Source organism: Mauremys reevesii, linkage group 8, assembly GCF_016161935.1.
Source record: "Mauremys reevesii isolate NIE-2019 linkage group 8, ASM1616193v1, whole genome shotgun sequence".
Classification (NCBI taxonomy): domain Eukaryota; kingdom Metazoa; phylum Chordata; order Testudines; family Geoemydidae; genus Mauremys; species Mauremys reevesii.
The window spans coordinates 99,092,473-99,120,153 of NC_052630.1; the positions used below are offsets into that span (position 1 = coordinate 99,092,473).

The window sequence follows — 27,681 nt, forward strand, 5'->3', positions numbered from 1 at the left end:
TCCATAATGTACTCTTATTGCCTTTGATATTTGGACTGCCTAGTGAAGAAATTAAACATCTGAAATGCTCAGACATAATCTGGGGTGCAACTGAACTGCAGAAAGCACAGGTCAGAGGTGTATGTGCAAAGGTAGCTTAAAACTCACCTGTGCACTTCCCTAATCCTGCTGTTGCTTTGTGCAAGTCTGGCCTCCATAAACCATATTAAAGCAACTTCAGGGCTGCACTAACTTTGACAGGCAGAAAATGGCCACAAGGACTGGTATAGAGCAGGAGCATTCTGGACACATCCCCTTTCCCTCTGGTCACTTTCTCTTTTTCTCACTTAGCCAGCAGTAGTGAAGAGAGTAGCATAAGAGCCCCGACATCAACTGTATGACATTGGAGAATCAACTTTATGCTGCGGTAATCCTCCCTGAGTGAGTTAAACCATCTTTAGGGCTAGATACTGCTGTAGTGTGATGCAAAGAGGCTGCTCCATAGGGCAGGATCTTGTCCACAGGATCTAATTTTTAAAGGTGGTTACTCTCCATGAACAGTGTGTACTTAGCAATGTTATTTAATAAATGAGCAATGCTGTGACAGTTCTCAGGGGGGTACCTAGGACTGTGAGTCGCCTAGTTAGACCCTTGCCTCTACTGTGAGGAAATCTTGCTTGTGCTTAACTGGTGTCAGCTCCCTGACACCCCCTCCCTATTAGTTACCCAAGCACTCTCTTCTGGGCAATGCCAGCCCTTCATTTGCCTTGCAGATTAACCATAGTTGCACCCCACTCCCTGAATCCTTTTGAAGTGTTACCCCTGTGGTGTTCAGTCTCGGAGTCACTGAGCACTCACAGAAATACCAGGTCTGTTGTCCCCCAAGGAACAATGTACACACCAGCTTGTATGATTCAACTTAAGATCAGCACCTTGCTTAATATCGTAGCACTAAGATATAGTTATGAAAACTAGAATAAGTTTATCAAGGATTAAAGTGATAGTGAGTAGGAATATTGGAAACAAATGGTTTATATATAAAACAAAATCATAACACACTTTCTAGAAACTAAACTTAACTAACAGGTTAACCTTCTCTCTAAAGAAGTTTATCTCATCCCCAAAGTCTTCTGCAGCTTTTCAACCAAGGTTGGCTGAGATCCCATTTTCGCGAATGTAAATGCACTGTCAATTTCCTTCCTAGGTGCAAGAAGATGGGATGTCTTCTTTCATTCATAGCTATACCCCCAAAGCTTATTGTCTTTGCACACAGCCAGAATAACCACCTGTGATTTGTTTTTCCTGGGTCCTCCTTCCCTGTTGACTTCACATCTCTTTGTTATCTTCTGACTTCATATGTAAAGGGCATTCAGTATGTTAGCTTACCAGTGCTGAATTTACATTCTGATGGAGAGAGACATTTCTTACCTCCTATTTGGAGGAAAACCTGTTTTTTATCCTTGCCTGGATATAGACATTAAAACCACATTATCAGTATATAAACATATCTCTTCACATACTAATAACCAGTGTGACTCCAGCTTTTATTTAAGACCTAAAATGACATTCATCAATGAACCAGATTGTACGTACCAGAATCAAGATATTCCTGTCTTCTCCCCCTCCCCCTACCAGTCAGCATTAACAAGTTCTTGGGTGACAAATGCCTCAGCATGTTGTTGTCTCAGGTTGAATTGATGGAGCCCCCAAAGGGAAGTGTGGTATTACTGGCATGCAAAGACGATACGTAGAATCTTCAGGTGTGGGAGCTGACAGTGGGAGGAGACAGCTGGTTTTAGGTTAGACTGAAAGACTGACCGGAGTTAAGATGGTCTATATATATGTTAACTGTGTATCTAACAAAGACTATTAAGTTATTAGCAATGAATTATTAGGACTAGTGGATTACTTGAATATAAAACAAGAAATTAAACATTTCAAAAAAATTAAAATCTTTAGAGTTTTCAGGTACCCAAGTCAGTGGAAGTTGAGGACATGGAGGTACTGAGGCCCAGATCCTAGAAGGAATTTGGCACTTAACGTGCATTGAAATGACTAGGCGCCTAACTTCCTTTTGAGGATTAGGCTTTAGTACCTTACACAATCAGGTCAATACTGAGTATTGCCAGTAATCTATAAACAGGAGAAAAACTCTTCTTCTTTCACACTGTTTCAGTCTTACCAATTTAACTCTTCTGAAGCAGAGGGGAATTACCAAAATGGTCAATCATATGTCTCCTTTCATAATCAGCTGGGTATACACTCTCATAACTAGATATCTGTCTAAAAGATATGTTATAGCTTCAACAGGCCTTTTCATTTGGAATATCACCAGGTTCAATCATCACTGGGAGTCGCAGTCTGTTACCATTAATGTTTTAAGTTCTCAGCCATTTTGACTTTGCAAATTATGCCTAAGTGACAGCACAGGCTTTCAGCTATAGTAAGGCATATATCTATACCATGCCAAGAGTCCTAGATGATTGTAAGGTCAGCGGTAACTCAATCAATCACCACCCTTACTCTACGGCTAATTTGCATGTGACAATTTCATTGCTTATATGAGGGAGACTGCACAGATGGTGGATTACTTGGCCCAACTGCCATGGCTCTTCAAAACTGCCTGCACAACAACACAATCAGCACACACAATAACCCCAAACACACTCAGGCCCTTTCTGCAGTGCCCAGACCCCTCCTTCACCACCCAAACAAATCTTCCAGGAGTACCACTCTGAGGCCTAGAATAGATGTTGAGTCAGTGTGAAGTGACAGGAACAGCAACAGACATGGCTGAGAGCTCTTTTTGTTCAGAATATCACCAGGGTCAATTGTCATAGGGCCCTGTGACAACCAGATGACATGTTGGCTCCAAAGGTCCTGTGGTGGCTGGAATGTGACAGATGATCAGAGAAGGTGGGAGTAGCAGCTATGTGGGGTAAGAGATGATTGTGCCACCAGCCCAAGGGCAGCTCTGTGCACAGACTTTGGGAGACTTGTACAAGCAGCAACATGGCTCACTACAAACCAGTGCATGGAAACAAGAGCCCCTATTTTCAGCTTTTACACCCGACTTCACAATTTCCACCCACATGACAGCACCGGCTTTCAGCTACTAGTTACTTATGTGGAACGATTTCTCATCAGCATCTGTGATTGTCTGTTTCCCCCTCTGAAAAATGGGACATTATTACTTACACAGCCTCGGAAAGTGCTTTGTGACCTGTGACGGGTTCCATGCGTCGAGCCAGGGAACCCCCATTGGCCCAGTTGGTGCACCCAGTCACTCTGTACATAGTCCATAGTCTCTGGATGGGTAAAACAGACAAATCATCTGAAGCCCTGGAGCCCTTTGGCTGGGCAAAACGAACAAACAGTCTTGTGGCCCTGCAGCCTTTGGGCTGGGGCAGGCAGTTACACTGGAGAATTAGCCCCCGGAGAGGGGCAAAGCAGTAAGCAGACTACAACCCCTGGGCAGGGCAAAACAAACAAACTGTCTATGGCCCTGCAGCCCCTGGGCGGGCAAAGCAGACAAACAGTTTACAGCCCAGCAGCCTCCAGGCTGGGGCAGACAGCTGCACTGAGGAGTTAGTCCTCTGGGCAGGGCAAAATATCAGTCAGTCTATGACCCATGGATGGGGCAAAACCAACCAACCACCTATAGGCCTTACTTCCCTCTCGGTTGGGACATAGAACAGGCAGTCCCTGGCAGTCTCTGCCATCGGTGAGTCACCTAGAGAGTAGTTCAGGTCTTCAGGCTCTACTGCCAGAAGTGTTACAGGAATCAGCAAGGTACATCCTTCCTCCTTCATCACCTGCCCCAACTGACCTGGGCTACCTACTTTTATGTGGCTTCTCCACCTGGAGCATGCGCAGCAGGGGAAGGGGTGGTGTGGTTGCCTGGGCCCACAATGAATGGTCCACCCTTGGTGGCCCAGCGTGGGGTTGGTGCACCCTGTCATGTGACTCTTAGATAAAAGATGCTTTTGGTGCAAAGTATTAGCTAATATTGTTTTATTATTCTCCTCCCCATTCCCCAGAAGTAATCCTTCAGTAACTCAAGTATGGTAACATGTCCTTGCCCAGTAAAAACAGGGTTGGCCCTTGGCTTTGTGAGGCCCTATTAAAAAAATACAGTGCCCTCCTCACTTATAAGCAAATTCCCTTACATCTCTCTCTATGTGCCCATAACATCCCTCCAGCTACTTCTTGGTTCTTCCCTCCAGTGATTGCGGTCCTCCCATCTTTTTGTGAGTCTCTGTGGCCTCTGGCTACCATTGTATGTGGACTGGAAAACCCAGAGATGGAGCCAAAATACAACTTGCTAAGCAGAGGAAGAACAGGAAATTAAATCTCTGCCATGGACAGAAGTCACACAGGACTTCTGACGGGTGACCAGAAATGGCTCTTTGGCTTCTGAGCAGGTTGTGTGCATGTGGCCCCAAATTAAACATCATGTTTGGGGGGGGCGGAGTGGGGAGATGCAGCTGCAGATATGGGACAAGAATACTAACTGCCACTGATTTAAATGGGGGTAGATTCTGCCACCCTTACAGTGAGCAGTTCCACTGATGTAGTCTACTCTGAAAATAAGATACTACTCAGTGTGATAAAAGGGTACAGCATCTGGCCCAATGAGAGAAGAATTGGGCCCAAGCTAATATTTTGGGGTGGGGTGGGGAAGGTATTGAAAAAAGGCTGCTGAAAAGTGATGATTACAGAATAATGATATATCACGGCTTTGTTTATATGAGACACCCACTGAAACTCCCAACTGTTTCTTTCATCTATACTTAAGGTTTTAAAATTGGTATTTGTAGTATTAGAGTTGTTAATCTGTTTTTGCTCTGGAGCTGAGCACTAAAAGGACTCCGTTTATCCATACAGCTGGGTAAAGCATACCACACACAGGCAGGCAGGAATGAATCATCTTTCCAGCCAGCCTGTTGAATGCTAGATAGTTTTAATAGTCCTTTTGCCCACAACGAGCAGGACCAGTCATACCAAACATCTAGGTGTTGCCTTGGAAAAATAATGAGGTTCCTGAGGCTGGCATAAACAAAGCTATCATAAAACAAAGGACAGTCATTAAAGTTAATACTTCCTGGGAGACCAGAAGACATCATACACTGTCATGAACACTATTAAAGCTATTCTTTGGGGACTCGTGAATATACTGCTAAAATACATGGGGACATAGGGACCTGATTCTCATTTCCCCGCTATGTTGCTTTGGTGCTGCACAGGGTATCAAGTTGGCGTAAGTTGTGCTGATGCAAGTCGCTTCTTACACCTGACCCTAGGGGTCTGTACCAGTCCATGTTCGCATAGCTACATTGGTGCAAAAAAGGCAGTGTATGCAGGCCTTGGGTTACTTTGACTTACCAATTTTTATTCTCAAGGCACTTGTTTTGTGTGTCCTGTGAAAAGTTAGCATGTGCATACACTGGTGATTTGTATATCCTAAACTAACAACTCATGAACCAAAACACCAGAACTAGAGCCTCTCCCTCCCCGAAACGAGGCATGTTCAGATCTGGATCCAAACTTTGCAGATTAGACCTGTGTATACTGCAGTGTTCATGAACAAATCCCACAGAGTAATTCTTTCATACTCTCAAACAATAGCACACCAACTCTTGTCTCCATGTCCTTCACGTGATGACACAGTAGTGTCCACTAATAGGGAAACGTATACTGTCCTGCTGCAGTTGTTAATATAGAACAAAGGAAACCTAGCTATCTATTGTACAAAGAGAATTAAAATTGAATGGGGAAAGTTGTAGAATCAACCTAATAATAGAATAGCGTCTTCATGTAGTTCATGGACATTCTGACTCTCTTGCTGAATTATCTACCATGTATCAAATTCCACATCTAATACCTGCAGAGTCTGTAGTTTTTAGATCAGCAATTGATTCCTATTTTTATCTCTATAGCATACTTCAAAGCTTTCTGAGAGGGTAGAGTACTACTTGGCCCTCATTCTCCATTGCCTTATACATTGTGTAGTCATATACCTGAGTGGTGGGGAGTCTAAAGTGGATGTAAAATGCTACCAAACCAGACTGGTAGCATTTTACTCTCACATTGCCCAGGTATAAATGACTGACTACACAATGGGCTAAATCCTCAGTTGTGCCAAAGGAAGGAAAGGTGGCTCTTAAAGCCATCCTCCCTGACCTAGGGGAGCCATTTTGTCCCTTGTGTAACTTAGAGCAGCCTAAGGATTGCTCTAAGTTACAGTGGTAGCAAGTGATCCTATATGGACAGCTGTTCCAGCTGACAACTGGGCAGAACACCATGTGCTCCAGCCCCATCTCGGCTATGCCCTGGCCTGCCTCTACACCCCTGTTTTTAAATAGTCCTTTGGAGGTACCCATGAACTCTGCCCAGCGAGTCCAACTGAGATAGACTCCTGTTCAGACAATTTTTGCCCTCTTCAAGGATCAAAGCACCTCAGGAAGTATTCGCAGTGACACCAGGCAGCCTTTTCAAAACAGAGTAGGGATTATTAAACTGGTGTTGACCCACTGGATGACAGTTCTAGCCAATCTTCCGCTATACTGCCTAGTCTGTGTGACTTCCCCAGTGGCTAGTAGGGCCCCCGGGCTGAAAAAGTCGTGGTCAAACCCAGGTTCCCCTACTAGCCATTGGGGAAGTGGCACAGACAAGGCAGTGGAGCAGAAGACTGCCTAGGACAGTTGTTCAGTGGGACTTTGGTACCCTGGAAGGCAGGGGCGGCTCCAGGCACCAGTGCAGCAAGCGCCTGCCTGGGGAGGCAAGCTGAAGGGGGCTGCTGGTCGCTGTGAGGGCAGCAGTCAGGCAGCCTTCGGCGGTGTTTCTGCAGGAGGTCCACTTGGCCTTCGGTGGCAATTCAGCGGCAGGTCCGATGAAGGCACAGGACCGGCAGATCACCCGCAGAACCGCCCGCAGAAACGCCACCAAAGGCTCCCTGACTGCTGTGCTTGGGGCGGCAAAAAACACAGAGCCGCCCCTGCTGGAAGGGGAGGACTATAGTGAATTGCCAGGAAGGCCAAGCCATGAAAAGAGAGCACCCTGAATCACACAGAGAGGGACTTTTAGTCTGGCAGCAGGACACGTGAACCACTGACAGAAGAGGGTGCCAGACTGGCAAAGAGCTAATTGCCAGAGCAGCCAAGAGGAGGCAAGAGTGAGTGTTTCCTGTGACAAGACTAAGGATTAAGACCAATACGTAAATCAATGGAAAATCAGGCCTCCCAAGTCTTTCTTGTGCGGCTCCCAGCCAACCACTAAACAGGCTCTATACTGCTGGCTCCAGCTGAGATGATTGCAGGCAGGGGCGGCTCTAGACCCCAGCGCGCCAAGCAGGCGCTTGGGGCGGCCGTTTCCCGGGGGGGCGGCATTTGGCTCCGGTGGAGCTCCCGCCGGCATGCCGGCGGCAGGTCCACGGAGCCGGGCCGAGCGGACCTGCCGCAGGCAAGACTGCGGCGGGTCCCCTCTTCCCGCGGCTCCGGTGGACCTGCTGCAGGCACGTCGGCAGGAGCTCAACCGGAGCCGCGGGAAGAGGGGACCCGCCGCGGGACCGGGGAAGGGCGGCGCAGCGCTCCGCGCTGCTTGGGGCAGCCTACTTTCTAGAGCCGCCCCTGATTGCAGGAATATATTCTCACGGTTCACTTTTCAGACTAATTTTTGGATGTCATTCCACTTTATTCTCAAGAGAGGATAAACAAGGTAACTAAAGCGATAACTTATGCTTTTAGGGACTTTGTTCAAGAGGAATGGAGTACAGAAAGGTTAAATACAAGGAAGCATATATCATTGGTTGATGGTGTTCAAAACTGTGTGAATAATTACTGATAATTACATTGTTTGTGTTCTACATTCTTCTCTCTCTCAATAGTTTCTTCTTCTTGTTGCTGTGGCTGAGACAAATCAGTGAAGCAGACTTCCTTATACTAGTCACAAGGTATTGAAAATAAAATTTAATTGCCACATTTCCATTCATCTAAATGTGCATTTCAGGCTCCCTGATCCCATCCGAGTGCAGGAAAATTAGTCTAAAATGATCCTTCCTGCCCACATGAACACGAGACTGAAACCCCCCCCCCACATGGTATTGTACAAAAAAGAATGCTGAGTGACTCTGAGTTGCATCAAATCTGTACAGTAAAATGCTGTTGCTGTAGGGTAGGCAGTGGAACACAATAGTGATGTTGAAGTGCCAAGGGAGAGTTGATAGTTATGGGTTAAGTAAACAGCAAATCCATTACTAAGTTTTCCAGGATGGTGCAGGAGTGGATGGTGCAAACCTAACAAGATATTTACATGGAGTTAAAGTATGTTCCTCTGATGCAACAAGCAGATGCCCTTTAACATAAAATGAGTGGAATGAGGAAACCTGAAGGTTTCATGGCAATTAGGAATGACATTTGGAACTTAGCAGCTGTGGAATGATAGTAGGGAATGCTATTTGGGATTGGCAGTTGGGAAAGGCAGTTGGGAAAGGCAGTTGCAATAAAACTGTTGGGATTAGTAGTTAAGAAATGATAGGATGGGGATTTGGAGTATGACAGCTGGGATGAGCATGGCAGTGACATGAAGAAAGAAAAAGGGAGAAAGCAATAGAAGAAAGAGCAGAGGAAGGAAAAATGGACTGTGAAAACCCTCTGGCAGTTAAGCGCAGGTTTTGGTATTTCTCTCTCACTTCATTGAGTGTATGAAAAATTTTAATTGGAGTCTGATCCATCTTTGGTTAAATCTAAAAATAAGAACTATTTCTATTCCCTCTCCCCACTGAATGAACTCTGCAACAAAGTCCCAACACTCTGGTGGTGCAAAAGTGCAGGAAAACTGTTTAAATAACCGTTGTTGGGACAATGAGCAATGGTAGCAAAAGTACCTTGTGCCCTAGCAATCCCTGCTGCTGGGGATTGTTGTTATCAACAGGTGAAGGACAGAGCAGCCCTTGTATGCCCCCAGGATTTGAGGGAGGGCATGCACAGAGGTACCTCATTTCCTGCAGGTGAGGGACAGAGGGAGAAAGAAAGAGGTAGGTAGGTGTCCCTAGCCTCTGTTTGTCAGAGGATGGAGATGGATGGCAAGAGAGAGATCACTTGATCATTGCCTGTTAGGTTCACTCCCTCTGGGGCACCTGGCATTGGCCACTGTCGGTAGACAGATACTGGGCTAGATGGACCTTTGGTCTGACCCAGTACGGCCGTTCTTATGTTCTTATGAACTCGAAGACTATGTTTGTTGATGATGAGTGTGTGGGTGGGATTCTTCACACCAGCACTTTGCATTGGAGCCTCCAGTGATTTTCTCCTGGTTCTGTTAAGTTTACAGCCTGCCTTATGTACGAGCTCCAACTTACTAGACCATCATAATGGTCCCTTACGGCCTTAAAGTCTTTGAAGCCCTTACATAAGCCAGCACCATACTGGGAGCTCTCCAGGACATGGGGAACAGGGGCGGATATAACCAAGACAGAAGGAGGGTTAGGAACATGGGACCAATGGAGATTTCTCTGCAGCAAATTTTACAAGTACAAAGGAAGGAAGGCTGGCTGATGATTTAGTTGGGGATTGGTCCTGCTTTGAGCAGGCGGTTGGACTAGATGATCTCCTGACAGGGGCGGCTCCAGGCACCTGCGCAGCAAGCACGTGCCCAGGGCTGCCCGGGGGGCGGGGGCAAGTGGGGCAATTTGCCCCAGGCCCAGCAGGGGCCCCCACAAGAATATAGTATTCTATAGTATTGCAACTTTTTTGTTATGGAAGGGGCCCCCGAAATTGCTTTGCCCCAGGCCCCCTGAATCCTCTGGGCGTCCCTGCACGTGCCTGGGGTGGCAAGCCATGGGGGGCGGCCTGCCGGTCGCTGTGAGGGTGGCAGTCAGTCCGCCTTTGGCACCGTTACTGGGGGAGGCCCGCCAGTGCCGTAGTTTCTGCGGTAATTCGGCGGCGGGTACGCCGAAGGTGCGGGACCGGCAGATCACCTGCAGAACTGCTGCCGAATCCGCGTGACCGGGGCAGACCTCCCGCAGAAACACCGCCGAAGGCTCCCTGACTGCCGTGCTTGGGGTGTCAAAAACCATAGAGCTGCCCCTGCCTCCTGAGGTCCCTTCCAACCCTGATAGTCTATGATCCAAGTCAAATACTCCAGCTCCCGGTTTAGAGGCAGCTGCCCAAGTGCTGAGGGCTGGAGGCTCCAGGTCGGGGGTAGGAGCCAGATCCGGCGCCGGGTTTTGCTGCAGCCGCGCCGTGCTGAGGGCTGGATGGAGGCGCCGAGTCAGGGGGCGGGATCCGGCGCCGGGTTTTGCTGCAGCCGCGCCGTGCTGAGGGCTGGATGGAGGGGCCGAGTCAGGGGGCGGGATCCGGCGCCGGGTTTTGCTGCAGCCGCGCCGTGCTGAGGGCTGGATGGAGGCGCCGAGTCAGGGGGCGGGATCCGGCGCCGGGTTTTGCTGCAGCCGCGCCGTGCTGAGGGCTGGATGGAGGCGCCGAGTCAGGGGGCGGGATCCGGCGCCGGGTTTTGCTGCAGCCGCGCCGTGCTGAGGGCTGGATGGAGGCGCCGAGTCAGGGGGCGGGATCCGGCGCCGGGTTTTGCTGCGGGCGGGGCCTGGCTCAGGATCGGGAAGTTGCTGAAGTTGGCGAGTGAGTGTCCGGGCCCCGCGTCGGCTCCGGCTTCTTCCTGCTGCCCGGCCGGTGCATGATGGAAGCAGCATGGCCTCCCATCTCTCGCTGACCCAGGTGAGTGCCCCCGGCCCGCCCCGGCCGCTCGGGACTCGCCCTGCCGAGCCACGGGAGCCTTCCCCCGCGGGGGCCGAGGCCTGCAGTGCCCCTCGCGGCGCTAGCCCCCGTGCCCGCCGCGCCCTCCGGTAACCCCCTCCCGGTAACTCTTAATAACCCCTGTCCCGCCCGGTAACCCCTGGTAACCCCCGTCCCACCGCGCCTTCCGGTAGCCCCTGTGCCCGTCCCGCCGGTAACCCTCCGGTAACCCCCATGCTCGCTGTGTCCTCTGGTAACCCCCTCCCGGTAACCCCAGTCCCACCGCGCCCTCCGGTAGCCCCCGCGCCCCTCCCTCCCGGGAACCCCCGTCCCACCACGCCCTCCGGTAGCCCCCGTGCCCGCCGCGCCCTCCGGTAACCCCCTCCCGGTAACTCTTAATAACCCCTGTCCCGCCCGGTAACCCCTAGTAACCCCCGTCCCGCCGCGCCCTCTGGTAGCCCCTGTGCCCGTCCGTCCCGGTAACCCATGTGCCCGCCGCGCCCTCTGGTAGCCCTTGTGCCCGTCCTGCCGGTAATCCTCCGGTAACCCCCTCCCGGTAACTCTTAATAATCTCTGTCCCGTCCGGTAACCCCCGTCCCACCGCGCCCTCTGGTAACGCCTGTGCCCGTCCCACTGCGCCCTCCGGTAACCCCTGCGCCCACCCCTCCCGGTAATCCTCCGGTAACCCCCATGCTCGCTGTGTCCTCTGGTAACCCCCTCCCGGTAACCCCAGTCCCACCGGGCTCTCTGGTAACGCCTGCGCCCGTCCCACTGCGCCCTCCGGTAACCCCTGCGCCCACCCCTCCCGGTAATCCTCCGGTAACCCCCGTGCCCTCTGGCGTGCCTCTGCGCCCGTCCCTCCCGGTAACCCTCGTCCCACCGCGCCTTCTGGTAGTCCCTGGCACTGTGCCATACTCCGGTAACCCCTGTTCTGCTATGCCTTTCCCCGGGAACCCAAGGTAACCCATGTCTTCTGTCTCCTGTAATCCCAGTTCCACTGCACCCTCTGGTAGCCCCTGGCACTGTGCCATACTCCCCTGTAACCCCTGTTCTGCTATGCCCTTTCCCCGGGAACCCAAGGTAACCCATGTCTTCTGTCTCCTGTAACTCCTGTGCCTTGTTGCACCCCAGACCCATCTCTGTAACCCCTGGACCACACTGGCTCTCCCTGAAGCACTGCCCTAGATGTGGATTACACTGTGCAGTGCATGGTCTGGTTTGCATTGATCCGGTCTGAAAGGACTCTGTAGAGCAGTGGTTCTCAACCAGGGCTTTGGGGGTCCCTGGGAGGCCGCGAGTAGGCTTCGGGGGCCCACCAAACAGGTCCAGCCTTAGACTTGCTGAGGCCCAGGTCAGAAAGCCGAAGCCCGGGGCCCCAAATCCCACCAACTGGGGCTGAAGCTGCAGCATGAGCAGCTTAGCTTAATAGGGTCCCCCTGTGGCATGGGGCCCTGCGGAGTTATCTTTTTTGCTACCCCCTGACTCTGGTCCTGGCTTTAATATGCAGAAAAACAGTGGTGGCACAAGTGGGTTGTGAAGTTTTTATGGGATTGGGGCCGGGGGGACTGAAAAGGAAAAAGGTTGAGAACCCCTGCTATAGAGAATAAAGTTGAAGCATTGAACATTGGGAACAATAATAGGAGGGGGGATGATGTATGTGATTGGGGGATTTGTATCTTCATCTGAAACATGGAAAGTGATGACAATTTGATGAACTAAAGTTGTTCTCAGACTGTGGGTTATGATCCCGTTTTAATGGGGTCACCAGGGCTGGCGTTAGACTTGCTGGGGTCCAGGGCCGAAGCTTGAGAACATGGGGAGGAAGGAAGGCTGTTCCTCATTGCAGGAGTCAGAGGGGTGGTGGCTCTTGTACTGAAGTGACTCTACAGTAGAATACTCCCTTGAGTTATGACAGTTGTCCATGTAGTTCAGTAATGATAACCTGAGGCCCTTCAGACTGCTCCATGGCATAAAATTAGACCCAGTGTATTGGTCTACAGGTGTCACTCCATGCATATCGCTCAGTTCTTGGAAGCGGTAGGCTCTTAAAATCCATCTTGCTCGCAGAATTGTGGAGAGATGGTGTGACAGGCCTATGTATGCCTAAACCACAGAGAAAGTAGCAGTTACGTGCCTTTAATTCTTGGTGAGTTGTTTTCCTTTAGCAATATGACAGCAATAAACATATATTGTAGGCAAGAGATTTGCGTTGTAGCATTTCAACCTTTAAAAAAGGCTGCTCTTTGGCTTGTGAAATGGCACATGGAACATGTTCAAAATTAGCATTTTCCACTGATTTTCAAGGCATGTAACAACCCTTGATTCAACAGGGTGTGAGGGGGGGAGGCAGTGACTGGATCATATGGTTTAGGTAATTGTGCCTTACCTTTCAAGCATGGACCGATCTCTGAAGCTGACCTCATTTATTAATTTCTTCTTTGTTTTCAAGCTGTTCCAACTCCTCTCCAAGCAATTAGCAGGTAGCTTGAGAGTATTAGACCTTTAAAGGGTGGTATAAAAGTATTGACATTGATAAGTTGAAATATCATCTTAAGTGTTCTTTAAATTCAGATAAGAACATGAGCATGTTACTGAAGAGTAAACTCTCTAGGGGGATTGACCTGAAATGCCTATTTCTTCTTATGAACTATATTTTATTTACAAAGATAGCAAGATGTTGTTGGACTGTTCACTTCAGAGTGAAATGGTTGGAAGCAGTTGTGCCTTTTGATCTGGGGGTATTTGAAGTGGTGGTATCTGTGTTGTATACTAGTTGAATGTGGATAGCTAGAGGAGATAAAGGACTAACCTGATGAGAGCATTCGAGCTTTGAGAAGTTTGGCACCTTTCAGGGTTTAGACAAACTTCTCACTAATGTTTTCATCTTCTAAATTTATTGCCTGATACTGTTGAGGATTTCCAATATTTGGAAGCCCTTGTATGGAGTAATGAATACTGTTGAGACACTTATTCCCTAGAGTTCCTACTGAATAAGATATGTATTGGAACTACTTGGCTTCTCTTTATTTTGTCAGTGAGAAATTTATATTCTTGTAATTCTGAAGCACACTTATTAGGGGTCAGACATGCTATTCAGTACAGAGGATGCAGTTGTTTTGTTTAGCTAGGAGAGCTTTAAAGTCTCCTATAAATGTTGTTCATTCATTTACCAGTGCTGATAAATACCAACATGTGCTTAGCATTACTAGCCTTTTTTTTTTTTTTGGTCTGCTCATGTGTGCGTAGTGTAGCAGAACTGCTCAGCTTTGTAGTTTTCTCATTCTAACTGCACAGTTGGATACGCTTAGGAAGGAAAGCAAGCTCTGTCATGAAAGCAAGAGATTATGATGGGAATGTGTGAATTCACTGGATGCTCACAGTTCAGTTATGTTGGGAAGCTGAAATCAAGCGCTGTAAAGTCACTAGAGAAGATGTGTAGATATCAAGTGAAACTGCCCTCCTGAAGTGTTGTTTTACTTTAAAAATTTTTGATATATTTCAGGTACCAAAAAAGTTTACATGAAGAATGGAGACAGAAGAATTGTTCAGACACTGACTTAAGAATGTCTCAAGGAAGGGTTATAAAAGAAACTCCAGTTCTTGTGTGGCTGAAGGCATAGGGCCTTGTGGCTTTTGGCAAAAAAGAGATATGTACGTGGTGTACATTATAACCACGTCATGTAGTGTGATTGCTTATATAGTTCCTCTGTCCTTCTGTACATACAATGTGATTGTTTGGCTATAGAGTTTATGTACTTCTAGTTATCAGGAAGTAAAATTTTGAATAGAAATGTGATGGATTATGAGAGGACTTTGGGGCTAACTTTTTTTCAGTCTCTTGGATTCTTATATAGTACAAATAGCAGGTATAGGTTTACTCAGCTTAATTGTTGGCATCAGTTTTATTTGACAAGTTTTTTGTTGTTTTGTTTTTTGCATTAAACGAGGTTCTGAGTTCATCACATTTTTAACCAGAACAAGTTTCTTCAATGCAGATTTAAACCCAGGAATTTAGGAGGTATACAAGAAGTGCTGACAGACCATAAACTATAGTATTGTGAGGGCAATCCTATATATGAGATGCTACAATGTCATGGCTGAGTTTATTCTTTTTTTTTTAAACATCTTACACAAAATTGCAGTGTAATGAAATGAGAGATCAAGAAACCAAAAAATATACAAAACACATGCAATGTACATGAGAGAGCAATGAGGACAATATCTAGTTAATGTAAGTATAATCCAGAGTACCTATATATCTTCCCCCCACCCATAGATTGGGAACATCCAACTTCCCGGTTACACTGACCACAAACTGAAACCAGGCTATTCTCAAGTGGTTTAGCATCCGTAGCATCTCAGAATTTTCCATCCTTGGTGTTAATAAAGTGCAGTTACAATATTTAAACAACATTTCCCAGCAATTAAATAACATACTTGTCACTCTGAGTTAGACACCAAAATGCAATCTGTTATGTAACTAAAAACCTAAGCTAGGTTGTGGAAAAAATATCAATTTCAGCTGTTAAATACATAAAGGGAAAAAAAGCACTGCAAAGTCAGAGTAATTCAGAAATAGTAATAAAATACCTGCAGAGCGCATGGATATATTTCTAATAAGAACACTGTGAATATAGTTTGGAGCGTAAAATAAATTCTGGAATGTGTTTTGTTTATACAGAACTGGCCTACATGTAAACAGCTGACCTACATGCTTGCCTTGCATTCTGAGTTTTTTTTTTTTGTTTTTTTTTGTGAGGGGCATGAGAAGGAAGCTCTCTGTGGATTCAAGTGTGCTCGTTCCCTCACTGCAGCTGACTTGCAGATGGAGTCTCTTACTGGTTCTTTAGGGCACAATATATAAATGTTAATGATGTGGGGGTCTCGAAGGAATAACTTGCAAAGAAAGATCAAAGGTCTAAGTGCAATTCAGAATAAGTTTTACTTTTTTTTGATGACCTGAAAGCATTAAGTTTTTAAAACAGTTGCTCTTTATAGCAGGTGTACAAATGACTAGTTCAGCAAAACTGTCTTACTCTGCTGTGAAAAGGCAAACTTTAATCATGGCTGTGAGACCCAGGTTTGCCATGATCCAGGTTTGTTCTTTTTATTGTCCCAGGGTACGTTTTTTTTAAATATACAGACACTCTGTGGTTGGGGGGGAGAGTGCTTATAGATAGATAAGCCTTGTTCATATTACTTTGCTTTCTGTAAAGATGTGCACAGGGTAAAACTGTGTGTGTGTGTGAGAGAGAGAGAGAGAGAGAATTTAATGTTGGATTGACAGTCAAAGTAAGCCCTCCAATTGCATAACAAAAATGTTACGGATAGTGGCAGTTGCACTACTTCCAGCAATGTGCCTTAACTTGAAACTCCTGTTTTAGGGGCCCGTATGGCCCATTCAGTTCTTGGTTTCTCCACTGAAACTAGCAAAATGTGATAATTGTGATGTTGGTGTTAATGATGTGGATGCTAAGAACTGAAACTAAAATCGAATTTAATGTAAACTCTGAAAGCACGAGTGACAAGGTTTTGCTTTGAATCAATGATTTCGAGGTGAAGCATTCTGTATTCCATATTTAATGCCCAGATCTGTTTAGCTCTCTCTACACACTGTTCCCCACCTTGGGTTTGTCACCTAACAGCCTGTCTCCTTTTGTCACACGCTTTCCCCCTCCTGCCCATCCCAGAATACCTCACTGCCCAGCATGCCTCTTTGGTTCACCATGTGCAGAGCACAGCTGGTTAAATCAAGGATAGAGCTGGTTCGGACATTTCCACTGATTCAGAACTATTGTTCCTTTTTTGCACGTAGTTGGGGAGCTAAGCTATAGATGTCAGAAAACAAAAGTAATTTGATACACCTATCTAGTTTTCTCAAAACTCATATCAGGATCATGACAAATAAGGGCAGTAATGTTTTGGCCTAAGCTTTCAGAAGTGACTAATGATTTGGGGACCTCCAATTTTGGGGTAAGTAACCTTAAAGATATTCAGAAAGTTCTGAGCTCCTACCCTCTGAGAATCAGGCCTCTTTCAGGTGTCCTAGGATGGGGACTCAAAGATTACTACTTTCGAAAAGTAAGGCCACTGTTTAAGTTAAAGTTTAAACAGTGTCCTATGTGTGGTGTCTCTCTGGGAATGGGAGGAGAGGAAGAGAGAGAGGAGGAAACTTGGAGTGGGTCGGAACTGGTTATTTAGCTAGAGAAACACAAATGTGTGTGTGCGGGGGAGGGCAACATTTTAAAAAGGAAGCACTTTCTAATGTTTCCTTTGCAGAACTTAGTAAATATTTTTCTTTTAAAAATGACATGGAAAATGTGATTGTCCTGTATTGTGCCAATTTTGGAGACTATATTCCATTATGATGTGAAGCGAGATTTTGTCCTACTTCAAGTGCAAATCTCAGTATAAAATTAAGTATGGTGTCACTATTGCATCTATAATTATACATACACTTTGTAGCATAAAGCAGGTCTCTGGATAGTCTTGCTGAGTACAAACCTGGATGTGTAATTATAGAACCCTTGGATACCCTTGACTGTTGGAACACATAAGCAATAGGTTTCATGTTAATATAATTCAACAAACTAGCTATGCCAGGGATGGCTAACCTGAGCCTGAGAAGAAGCCAGAATTTACCAATGTACATTGCCAAAGAGCCACAGTAATATGTCAGCAGCTCCACCCCTCCGTCCCCCACCGCTCTCAGCGCCTCCCGCTCACTGGCAGCCCTGTCGATCAGCGCCTCCCCCTCCATCCCCGCACCTCCAGATCAGCTGTTTCATGGCATGCAGGAGGCTTCGGGGGGGGGGGGGGGAAAGAGTGAAGGCATGGTAGGCTCAGGGGAGAGGGTGGGAAGGGGTGGAGTGGGGGCAGGGCCTGTGGGAGAGCCAGGGGTTGAGCAGTGAGCACCCCCTAGCACATTGGAAAGTTGGCGCCTGTAGCTCCAGCCCTGGAGTCGGTGCCTGTACAAGGAGCCGCATATTAACTTCTGAAGAGCTGTATATGGCTCCAGAGCCACAGGTTGGCCACCCCTGAGCTATGCGGCAACATGCACCTGAGGTAAAGCTAACCAGTCAACTTCCTTTTTCTGTATAACTCTCAGCCATGTCTCTCATATACCCAATAAATCTGCAAAATGAGTAAAACAAAATTCTGAATTTTTTTATCTGACGTTAAGACTCTGTCATTTTTGGCAAGAGTAAGGGAGAACCCCTGCAGTTCGTCTCTCGGTGAAAGTGTTCTGTGTACACTGTGGAAAACTATGCAAATCTCTAAGGTTTCCCCCCCCCCCACCATTAGAGGATAAAATAGCCACTTAAAGGAGATTGAAACAGGAGAGCAAGTTGCTACATCAGCCAAAGAGGAGAGGGAGCTGTCTGCTTTTAGTGAGCAGGAGCTGTGCTCATCAACACACCCCTTACTTTAATCCCTGAAAACAATATTGAAAACTTTAGAACTCAATATTAAGTAACATTTAGCCCGCTTTTTCATTTTAGGTAGGCTTTATAGTCCAGCATTGATTATTGTGGTGATATGGATGAGGGATTGCATAACAAGAAATCAAAACATGGTTAACTTGCATAGGAGATGAAGAATGTCATTACACGGTCTAAATTCAGTTGTAGAAATGCTCTAGTGTATTATTCAGTAGGTGTACAGTTGAGTTATAGTGAAGTAGAATGAAAGTTTCAAATCTTTTAAATGCACTGTATATATTGACATTGTTAAGGTTATAGTGAATCTTCATTTTAAATAAAGTTTTCTGGATTGGTTTGATGTTGAGAATTACCTCTGGCCTATAAGAGGATTCCACTGTAACTTTTTTTTTTACCCTTTTGTATATAGCATAAAAATTAAAGAAATGGGCAGAAAATAAAATGAGACTCTGATTAGAAAAATGCGAGTGAATATATTTAGGAAAAATTAATTCAAGACAAACATGGAAAGCAAAAATATTAAGCTCCCTTTCCCTAAGCCTACACAGGATTCAAGAACATTGTGAGGGTGGGGAAAATGGCCTACCCTAGTCTACAATACAGTCCCCTGTTTCTACCACTGATAGGGCTTCACTGATACAAAAAAAACAAAACAACATTTTTTCCCCCTGATGTATACAAAGTCTCTGAGATGATAGTGGACAGCAAACTAGACATGAGTTGTCTGTCATATGACAGCAATAAAAGCCAGTCCTTCAGATATTTGTACAGTGTTCTCCAGACTTTATCCAAGCCACACATTTAAATACTTGGCCTTTCCTACAAGCACCTGAAGTCTGAAGAACCCTGTACAAATATTTGAATATTATAAGAGTTGCAGGCAAAATGGAATTGTGTAGCATTATAAAAAGGGGGTTTAACTAGGCTTAATAGGATGAAATTAGGAAGGGAAAATTTTAGGCTGAAAATCAAGAAAAACATCCTGAAGCTGAGCTGTACTTGGCTATGGTATAGGGTAAGGGAAGTGATGGGAAACCTTTTATCTTTAAACACTTCAAACTACAGTGCAAAACAATAGAATAGAGAACTGTCCTGCGTTGCCAAAGAGAGAGAGGGAGGCTGACGTAATGTTCTCCCCCCCCCCCTCAGTTCTATAAACCTGTACAGAGTTGTACTAGAGAAACCCAATAGAGTGTAAATACTCTTTAAAACTGATTTTTTTGGACTTGCAGTTAATTTTGGGTGAAGATGCCTCAGTTTTCGTATGTCCTTCACTTGTATCAATGAGCTTAATTAATCAGTGCATCACAATGCCTGAACAAACCACCACTGTGGAAAAGATATCTCAAGGGGGAGAGCCACTGAGAGGTTAATTCAGAAGACTAGTATATCAAATCTCTTTCCTGAAGCTTAAAATGGAGCCCCATGGAAAGGACAGAGAAACTGACTGCAGAGCTGGTTCTTTCTTCCACTTTTCCCCTACATCACATAAATGGAGAGCTGGCGCACTCATTGTTCTTTAGGGAATACTACTTGAGTGTTCTGGGTCTCTTTCAGCACTGGGAAAAGTAAGTAGTGTTTGCTCATTTCTAGATTATGCAATCTTGGGATGTGGGTCTGGAAGTACTAATATTAATCTCGCATGCCTTCACATGGAGGCAGAATATAGTATTTCAGTCTCGCATTGAGATAGATGGAGAAAACTGCAAAATATTAGCTTGTTTGGTTTCTTCTCTCTTTTCATGGGTAGATGGTGTTGGTGTTCCTTTACTTCCTGTTAGACAGAGGCCAAAGGGGAAAAACTGTTTTAATGACTTAAAATACACCCCTATGTAATCGTGGGGGTGATGGTGATGGATTAAAAACATGAAAGGATATAATGGACTGATTGACTGAAGCCAGAAAGACAAAGAGACAGATGGCTATAAAGCTGGCCTTCATTTCCTAGGTTAGGACTCTGTAAGGGCCAGACATTCTCAACGCAAACTGTAATCTTTGCAGGGTAATTACTGGAACAGATGTTAATGTTAAAGTAATTAATTTTTAATGGAATTTACAATGGTATATTTTAATTTTTTATGTACTGTGGAATCTGACTATTCACACTGAAAATGAGTCCACAGTTTCCACTCTGCAACTGTATGTGCCAATTCCAGTAAAGTGAAGAAGTGTTACCCGGCAAAATTCCTAACTGGCACTGGAGAATTAAAAAATACTCTTTATGATATATTGACACAAGGAAAAAGCTACAGTACACAGGTCATCATCTGTTACACTCGCCTTTTTGCTCAGTATTCTTTTATGGGAAAACTATGAAGTCTGTTGCCAGTAAATGAAACTGTCTTCCAAACTATCCACTTTCACAGGAAATTCCATTTTCTGTGGTTGTACTGATATAATGAAAATGAGCCCCAAAATCGGAAATCTAGAGAAAATTTTTATTGGCTTGTACTATGAGTGTTGAATGAAAAAATTATTTTGAGTTTGTAAAGTGTTTGTAATTCCATGACCTGAACATGCATGTGTTTCCTGTCCAAGACTAACAATGATAGGTTTGGCTGGAATAGTGTTTTGCTGAACAGAAGTATGACATTGTTTTGTAGTGCATCTTGGTGGCAGATTAATGGTTCCTCTCTTGGGGGAGAGGAAGGGGAGATGGGACAGGAAAGACAAATGTAGACTTGATGCCTTAAAACACTTTCAGTTTTGTGGTTTTTATTTCTTCTTTGCAGTCGCCAGATAGTTTTGTTCCAGAATTTTGTTTGTAATTTTAATTTGGTTGTATTTGCAAACTATTTTAGGGTTCCTGGGGATTTTACCTGAATGAGGTATTAAGATTATTAAGAGGAATGTCTCTGTATTATAAAATCTTTACTTGAAGCAACACAAATGTAGCCACCCAGATTTTAGGCGTACTCATTCTGACAATGGGGTATTTCAAATCTTTACAGGCAACATTTTAAGCTGTGTGCTTGAAACTAGGTGTCTTTGACTGGAGAGTATCCTATATGGACTACAAGTATAACACCACATTTTTTAGCTGCAGCTAGCAAGAAAGATCCAATTTAGCTGTGATCAGTGTGGAATAGTGAAAACTTTGTACGTTATTTATGTTAATAGAGAATATAGTACTAACCTCTCTACCCACCTGTCATGCTGACCAGTATTGTCTCATTGTTTACCTGTTCTCCCCATCTATCTGTCTCCATCTGTTTCTTGTTTTGTACTTGCACTGTAACTCCCTTGAGGCAGGGACTGTGTTTTGTACAACATGTAACAGCGGGGTCCTGGTCTATGACTAGGGCTCCTAGGTGCTACAGTAATAAAAATAATACACTTTTGTAAACATTTTCAAATCTCACAGCAGTGAAGTTCTCTGAGCATTAGTGCAGAAATAAACTAGGAAAGCACTCATCAAGCTGATAGAATTAACAAACAGTTTATAAATTGCTTGAACATGGTGTCCCTTGTTAGATATTTGCTAGCAGATTAAGTGGGAAAAGAAATTCATAGTAAATAACATCAATGATCTAACAACACCAATGTTCTAAAAACATTTCTTAAAGAAGTCAGTCTAGCAACATCCTTTTGTCTTACATTTCCTGAGTCAGTTTAAAACTGACTCAAGGAATCTAACTTAAATCCTAATGAGGCACCTGGCCATAAAAAGATCTGAGGTAGAGTGATACTGGGTGACAACTCTGACTATTGCTTCCAACGCTTTCAATCCAAACCCAGTGGTCTGAATTCAACCCTTGCTACAAATAGTTGGGTTACGGGGAAAAAACACAACAAATATTCAAATGTTAATATGTCAGTAAATAAGCATACTTTCCAAATAGTTTGCTTAGTAACTCAGTCATTTTGATTTATATAGTGTTCTCCAGTTGTCTATTTCTATTCGTTTTGATTCCTGAGCCTCACTTTCTGGGATATCATAGTTGGTCCCCAATAGTGGGATTTCTGAACAAGGAAACTTCCTCCAGTCATCTGTTTCTACTGTGGTCAGGAAAAGTGGACTTTGCATACATTGTTCCCCAATAAACAGCAGTGCACTAAATAAATCCTTTACTCTTTTAATCAATTTATCCTTCCAATGGAAACAACCCAGCAAGGCCTCAAATACTGGCTTACCACTGGGCCAAAGAGGCTACAGAATAAAGTGTTACTACAAGAGAAATAGATTTAAACCTATAATGCCCATCGTGTAATGTACTGTAGTAAAATATTTCCTGCAATTGTTTATGCATTTTTGTCAGTGTCCAATTTGTATGCAAGTTGACAGGATTTTTAAATCTGAAATTAGAAATACATGCTATAATTATAAAATCTTCAGGTCAAGTCCTACTCACATATGCACATGTTTGAGGTTGCAAGATTAGTCATATATTTGCATTGTACATGGAATTAATAGTATTTTTGGTTTGTAGTCAGAGGAAATGGTATTCTGCTTTTTACTGATTTGTGTAGGTGCTAGATTTACAGTGTGGTCAGCGCTCCCACTTAAGGGTAGTAAATATAACCCATTATCCATTTGTTGATAACACTAGTCATACACCTTACAAAAATGTGCTCGATCAGCATGTCTTAGGGTATGGCTACACAGCAACTAGATACCCGCAGCTGGCCAATGCCAGCTAAGTTGGGCTTGCAGGGCTCAGGCTACCGGGCTGTTTTACTGCGGTGTAGACTTTTTTTTAGGCTTGGGGTGAAGCCTGGACTCTAGGGCCCTGGGAGGTGGGAGGGTCCCAGAGCTTGGGCTGCAGCCTGAGCCCATAGTCTACACAGCAATGAAACAGCCCTGTAGCCCAAGACCCTTGAGCCAAAGTCAGCTGGCACGGGACAGCTGCAGGTATCTAGTTTCTGTGTAGACATACCTTTCAGGGCATAAACATCTAATAAAACCTACGGTTTTGTTCCTTTCTTCAGGATAAAGGAAGGGCAGCCCCCAAAACATAATAGCCCTCTCCGGCCTCCCCAACATGTTTCGAACAAACACATACTAAAAAAAATCTGCTTTGCCCCAGAACCAAAAGTGTCACAACTCAGACTTCCTTGGTCTAGTAGGGGAAGTGAATTGAAGGCCTTTTCCTGAGAATATCATTTTATGGTTTGTCTTCATTGTGAAGTTAGCTCAGGCCAGCCTAGCCCAGGTGCAGGATCCCCACTGTAAAACCCTGCCTGTGCCAGATCTGTGTAAATTATACCCACGATGGTGCTGTACTAACTTGTGTGCTGGGATAGATTTCTGTTGGGATATCCTGTAATTCTTAGTGGTGCATTTAAACTGTGCTACCCTATGAACTCTGTGTCTCTCATCTAGCTTGGAGCTGGTGTCTGTGTTAACCTCCAAGGGGGTGACTTATTAATGCAGACAGTTCTGAAAGTGAAAACCAGTAGCATTTAGTGTCAAGAACTTTTAAAGAGAATGTTAAGGAATTCAGTCTGAAAATTGTAAAGTGATTCATAGTGCATCTGACTTCTTTGTTTCGTATTCTGAGACCAATGCAGCTACAACAAAAGTGTAAACAATCTTATAAGTTGACAGAAAAAGACAGTTTAAGAGATGTATAAAATGTCTAGTTTTCCATGTTAAATTATGTAACTTTGATCATATAAAGTGAATTAAACTGATAAAATTATGCATATTAATCATATAATCTTATGCATCTTTCTTCATAGCTATCCAGTGCAAATCCTGTGTATGAGAAGTACTATCGACAGGTAGGAGTTTTTATTCTCTTGCTCTAAATTTCTAGTTGAATTAAAAAACTTCTCTTGTTGCCATATTCCTTTTAGAGATGAAGATTGAATATTTGTGTCAGACTGTGTAGGGTGGGTTCAGTATTGTGTAACTTCTTCATGGAGTGTCAAGGAAAATCACTGCAGCCTTAAAATACTTGGTTAAAATGTTAAAGACCATAGGGCAGATCCACACTTAAGGGCCCAGATCCAAAACTAGTTTGACTAATATATATTTTGTTGTGATAGTGCCCTCAGTGATTTTACATTGGTGTAGCTATGTGTCTGGGGAATGTGAAAAATCTGTACCCCTGAGAAACCTAGCTGTACAGAGCTAACCCCTGATCTAGACAGTGCTAGGTTGATGGAAGAATTCTTCTGTCAACCTAGCTATCGCCTCTCTGGGAGGTAGATTACCTACATGGATGGGAGAATCCCTCATATTGGTGTAAAGTATCAGAGGGGTAGCCGTGTTAGTCTGGATCTGTAAAAGCATCAGAGAGTCCTGTGGCACCTTATAGACTAACAGACGTTTTGAAGCATGAGCTTTCGTGGGTGAATACCCACTTCATGCATGCATCTGACGACGTGGGTATTCACCCACGAAAGCTCATGCTCCAAAACATCTGTTAGTCTATAAGGTGCCACAGGACTCTCTGCTGCTCATATTGGTGTAGGTAGTGTCTGTACTGAAGAGCTCCAGTGGTGTAGCTGCGCTGCCGTAGCATTTCAAGTGTAGAAATACCCTAAGTAAACTCTAGGTTGAACTTGTTAAATGTTATAGTTCAATAGAATCTCAGGTAAATAGAGGAACGCATCATCAGCAGGCTAATACGTTTTTTCCTCTTCATCTCGGATATGTCCTTGCAAATCAACCTGAAATGAAATTGGGTTATCAACTGCCAAGTTGATGGCTTGTAAAAATGGGGACAATTTTGATTTATTTAATTGTGTTTTGATATGAGTGAATTAGAGGTTAAAATAAATTGTTGCCATCATCTGGCAGAACTACTACAGACCTCCTATTAAGAAACTCAGTCCTGAGTATGCTTCAGCTGCTGAGAGGAGGGAAAGAGCTAATTGATTCCTACTAAGGTGCTCTTTGGACCTTACTTAGGGGCTCAGTCTCTTCTATTAGCCTCTGATTAGTAGGAATCTGATACATTTCAAATGAAGTCCCCTTATCAGCTGGAAAGGGGCAGCTTTCTATATTTTTCTGCCCCCCACCTTCCTCTCCCTTGGATTGGGGGATGGGTCTCCACTACTGTACTTTTCCCCCAAACTCTGTATTTTGGATCCAGTAGTCAGAGGTTGGCCATTAAAGGAGAAGAGGTCCACCACCTTGACAGGAGCAAGGATGGACCCTGACGTCAACTTTAAGGAGATGAGGATCACATCTTTGTCATAGCTGAGTCATACTCCCCTTGCCAGTCCTGTATTGAGGGACAAATCCAATGTGTGTACATCTATATGAATTGAGTCATGGTACTTAAGAGAATTTGATGTTACTTGCAAGAATCCAATGTCATGGAAGGCATGAGGTCCTAAGCAAGACAAGAGTCATTGTCTGCATGTGTTACATTGACATGGGAAACTTTTATGTTGATTTTACCATCAAGCCCAATAACAGCTCAAGCAAGAATCTGAGAAGTGGATTTCCTAGTTTTTGTCCTGGGGCTTGAAGATCAGGTGGACATGCTTGAATGGATCTCCCTCTGAAGTGGGGACATTACATTTGAGTCCAGATGCGAAGAGCATGATTATTCTCTCTCCTCAGTTTTTAAACTTAGGCTATACTGAATAACCTGACTGACAGACATTCTCCAGTACAGTCAGCTGATTTACTAAGACTGTGCTGTTAAATGGTATCAAGATTGAATGCTTTATTTGTAAGCTCATGGATGATGATGAATTTCTTAATGATTCGTCACGTGGTCAGAAGCACAAACTGAAATTTTGGGAAACTGCCTAATGTCCTGGACTTCAGAGACAGCTCTTCAGGTGGAGCCAGAGGAGCATACATTAAGAACCTGAATATTGTTAGTCTTTTGCCTAATGTGGAAGAGTTGCTGCAGATTCTACCCCCTCCTCCTCCACCCTGTTCTTGAGATACGTGCAGAGCAACAAATCAAACTACCCCATATTCACTATGAGAGCTGGGCACACCTCCAGCACGCATACACCTATAATTCCTGGCTGAGTCACCCATGCATATCTGATTAAACTTAACTACAACATCTTTGGCATAATGTGGTTGGGTAGAGCATCAGCCCCTACTCATAGATTTCCTGGCAAGTCAAAGACAGGGGAACCTTCAAATGTGACATCACTGTCAGGTAGGTTGCTGTGCTGGCACACCTGCTTACTGGCTCGATCCAACAGGTTTTTATGTCATTGTCACCAAGAATAATGGTGGAATGCATTTACTTGAAATATTTAGTTGCATTTGACATTATTTTCTGAACTTAGTTTGTAGGGTTGATGGTAGCATTGCTTTTTTTTTTTTTAAGTGATGTCTAGAATTCCCCAGTCCTCATTTGTCTTTTTCATTTGGTGCTGATAGAGTATCCTTTATCCTTACACATCATAGTAGCAGTAGTTGAGAGGACTCAGCTGAGTTGAAAACAAGGTCATCATTTACTTTTGATCAAATATTTAATACTATCACAGTGCTAAGAAAAACTCCAGGAAAAAAGATTTCATCCTATATAGCATGTGTTGTGAAATGAATATGGTCTATAACATTGGTTCAGTAATAGTATGGAGATTACCTAATTTCATAATATTAGATCTAAGGTATTTTTCAAGAGTATATAACTGAAATTAGTTAAAATAATTTTCTAGGGGTGTGTGTGTGGGGGGGGGTTCCCCTAAAAGGCTTTTCTGCATTCTGGCTTCGTTTCTCTTAATTCTATTCGTGTAAATATATTTAAGCATTATTTACAAAAGATTAATTATGCTGATACAGAGCTATAGAGATCCAACAATAAGTTAATAGGAAAATCCATTCCAAATGGAAACTAATACAATATGGAAGATAATATTGTAATTGGATAGCTTCTGTTTATCATAGTGTGAGTTATTGAATTTGGGATCTCTTAAATATGATTACGGTATATAAAGCTACTTCATGACATACAGTAACTATTGTATTTTGGCTTCCTTGAGGGGTTTACTTTGGCATTAGTGATAGAAGAATCCAAAAATGCCTTTTAGATCTGTAAAACCAGCAGCTGTTCTGAGATTCACATTAGGAATCTTGCATGGGAATCCCTCACTGAACTTGTTCTCACAAGTGTTCAGGGCAAATGGCTCCCATTAGTGAGATGTAACTTTGAAATTTAGAAATTAAATGTTTATTTTTAACTAAATCCATAAAGTAATGTGATTCAGCATAATATTTAAGCAATGTCTCTGAGCGCCTAGCTGAATTTTTTTTAAGGTCCACATTGAAGTACTAATTTCTGCATTCTAACTAATTAAATCAGATGTACCTTTCTAAATCTAAAAAAATTCCTTTTTAATATTATTGAAGACAGCTTTGATAAACTTGCTCTCAGGACTCTCAACTTAAAAACAGGGAGAGCAAATCAGGGAAGATGGTCAAGACAGCTGAGCCATACAGCCAGCAAGTCCCAGCAATCGGGCCACCAGGATCATATAGGAAACTGCCTTAAACTTGACCACTATAGCAGATAGTAAGTTTTCAGTCTTCCAGTTTCTTCAGTTGTTTGTCGACCAACTAACTGAAAGGAAAGGCTGATTTCAGAATA

The 27,681-nt window shown here is 44.2% G+C and overlaps 1 protein-coding gene and 1 long non-coding RNA gene across 4 annotated transcripts in view; one reads left to right on the plus strand and one right to left on the minus strand.

Annotated features, from left to right (window-relative positions):
* Positions 1 to 1,630: 1,630 nt before the first annotated feature.
* Positions 1,631 to 3,835, minus strand: LOC120370130. Its single transcript, XR_005583637.1, has 3 exons — positions 3,822 to 3,835; positions 3,178 to 3,287; positions 1,631 to 1,748 (listed from the first exon to the last, which is right to left on the minus strand). It is a non-coding gene; the product is annotated as an uncharacterized LOC120370130 (long non-coding RNA).
* Positions 3,836 to 10,511: 6,676 nt separating this feature from the next.
* EPS15 (epidermal growth factor receptor pathway substrate 15) overlaps positions 10,512 to 27,681 on the plus strand; it is a 107,412-nt gene continuing 90,242 nt past the window's right edge. For 2 of the 3 annotated variants that reach the window (XM_039484813.1, XM_039484814.1), the window contains exons 1-2: positions 10,512 to 10,706; positions 23,849 to 23,890. In XM_039484813.1, the coding sequence (XP_039340747.1) occupies positions 10,680 to 10,706; positions 23,849 to 23,890 (69 nt within the window). In that variant the 5' untranslated portion in view covers positions 10,512 to 10,679. The remainder of the gene's footprint in view (positions 10,707 to 23,848; positions 23,891 to 27,681) is intronic. The other variant, XM_039484812.1, reaches the window with a different exon arrangement.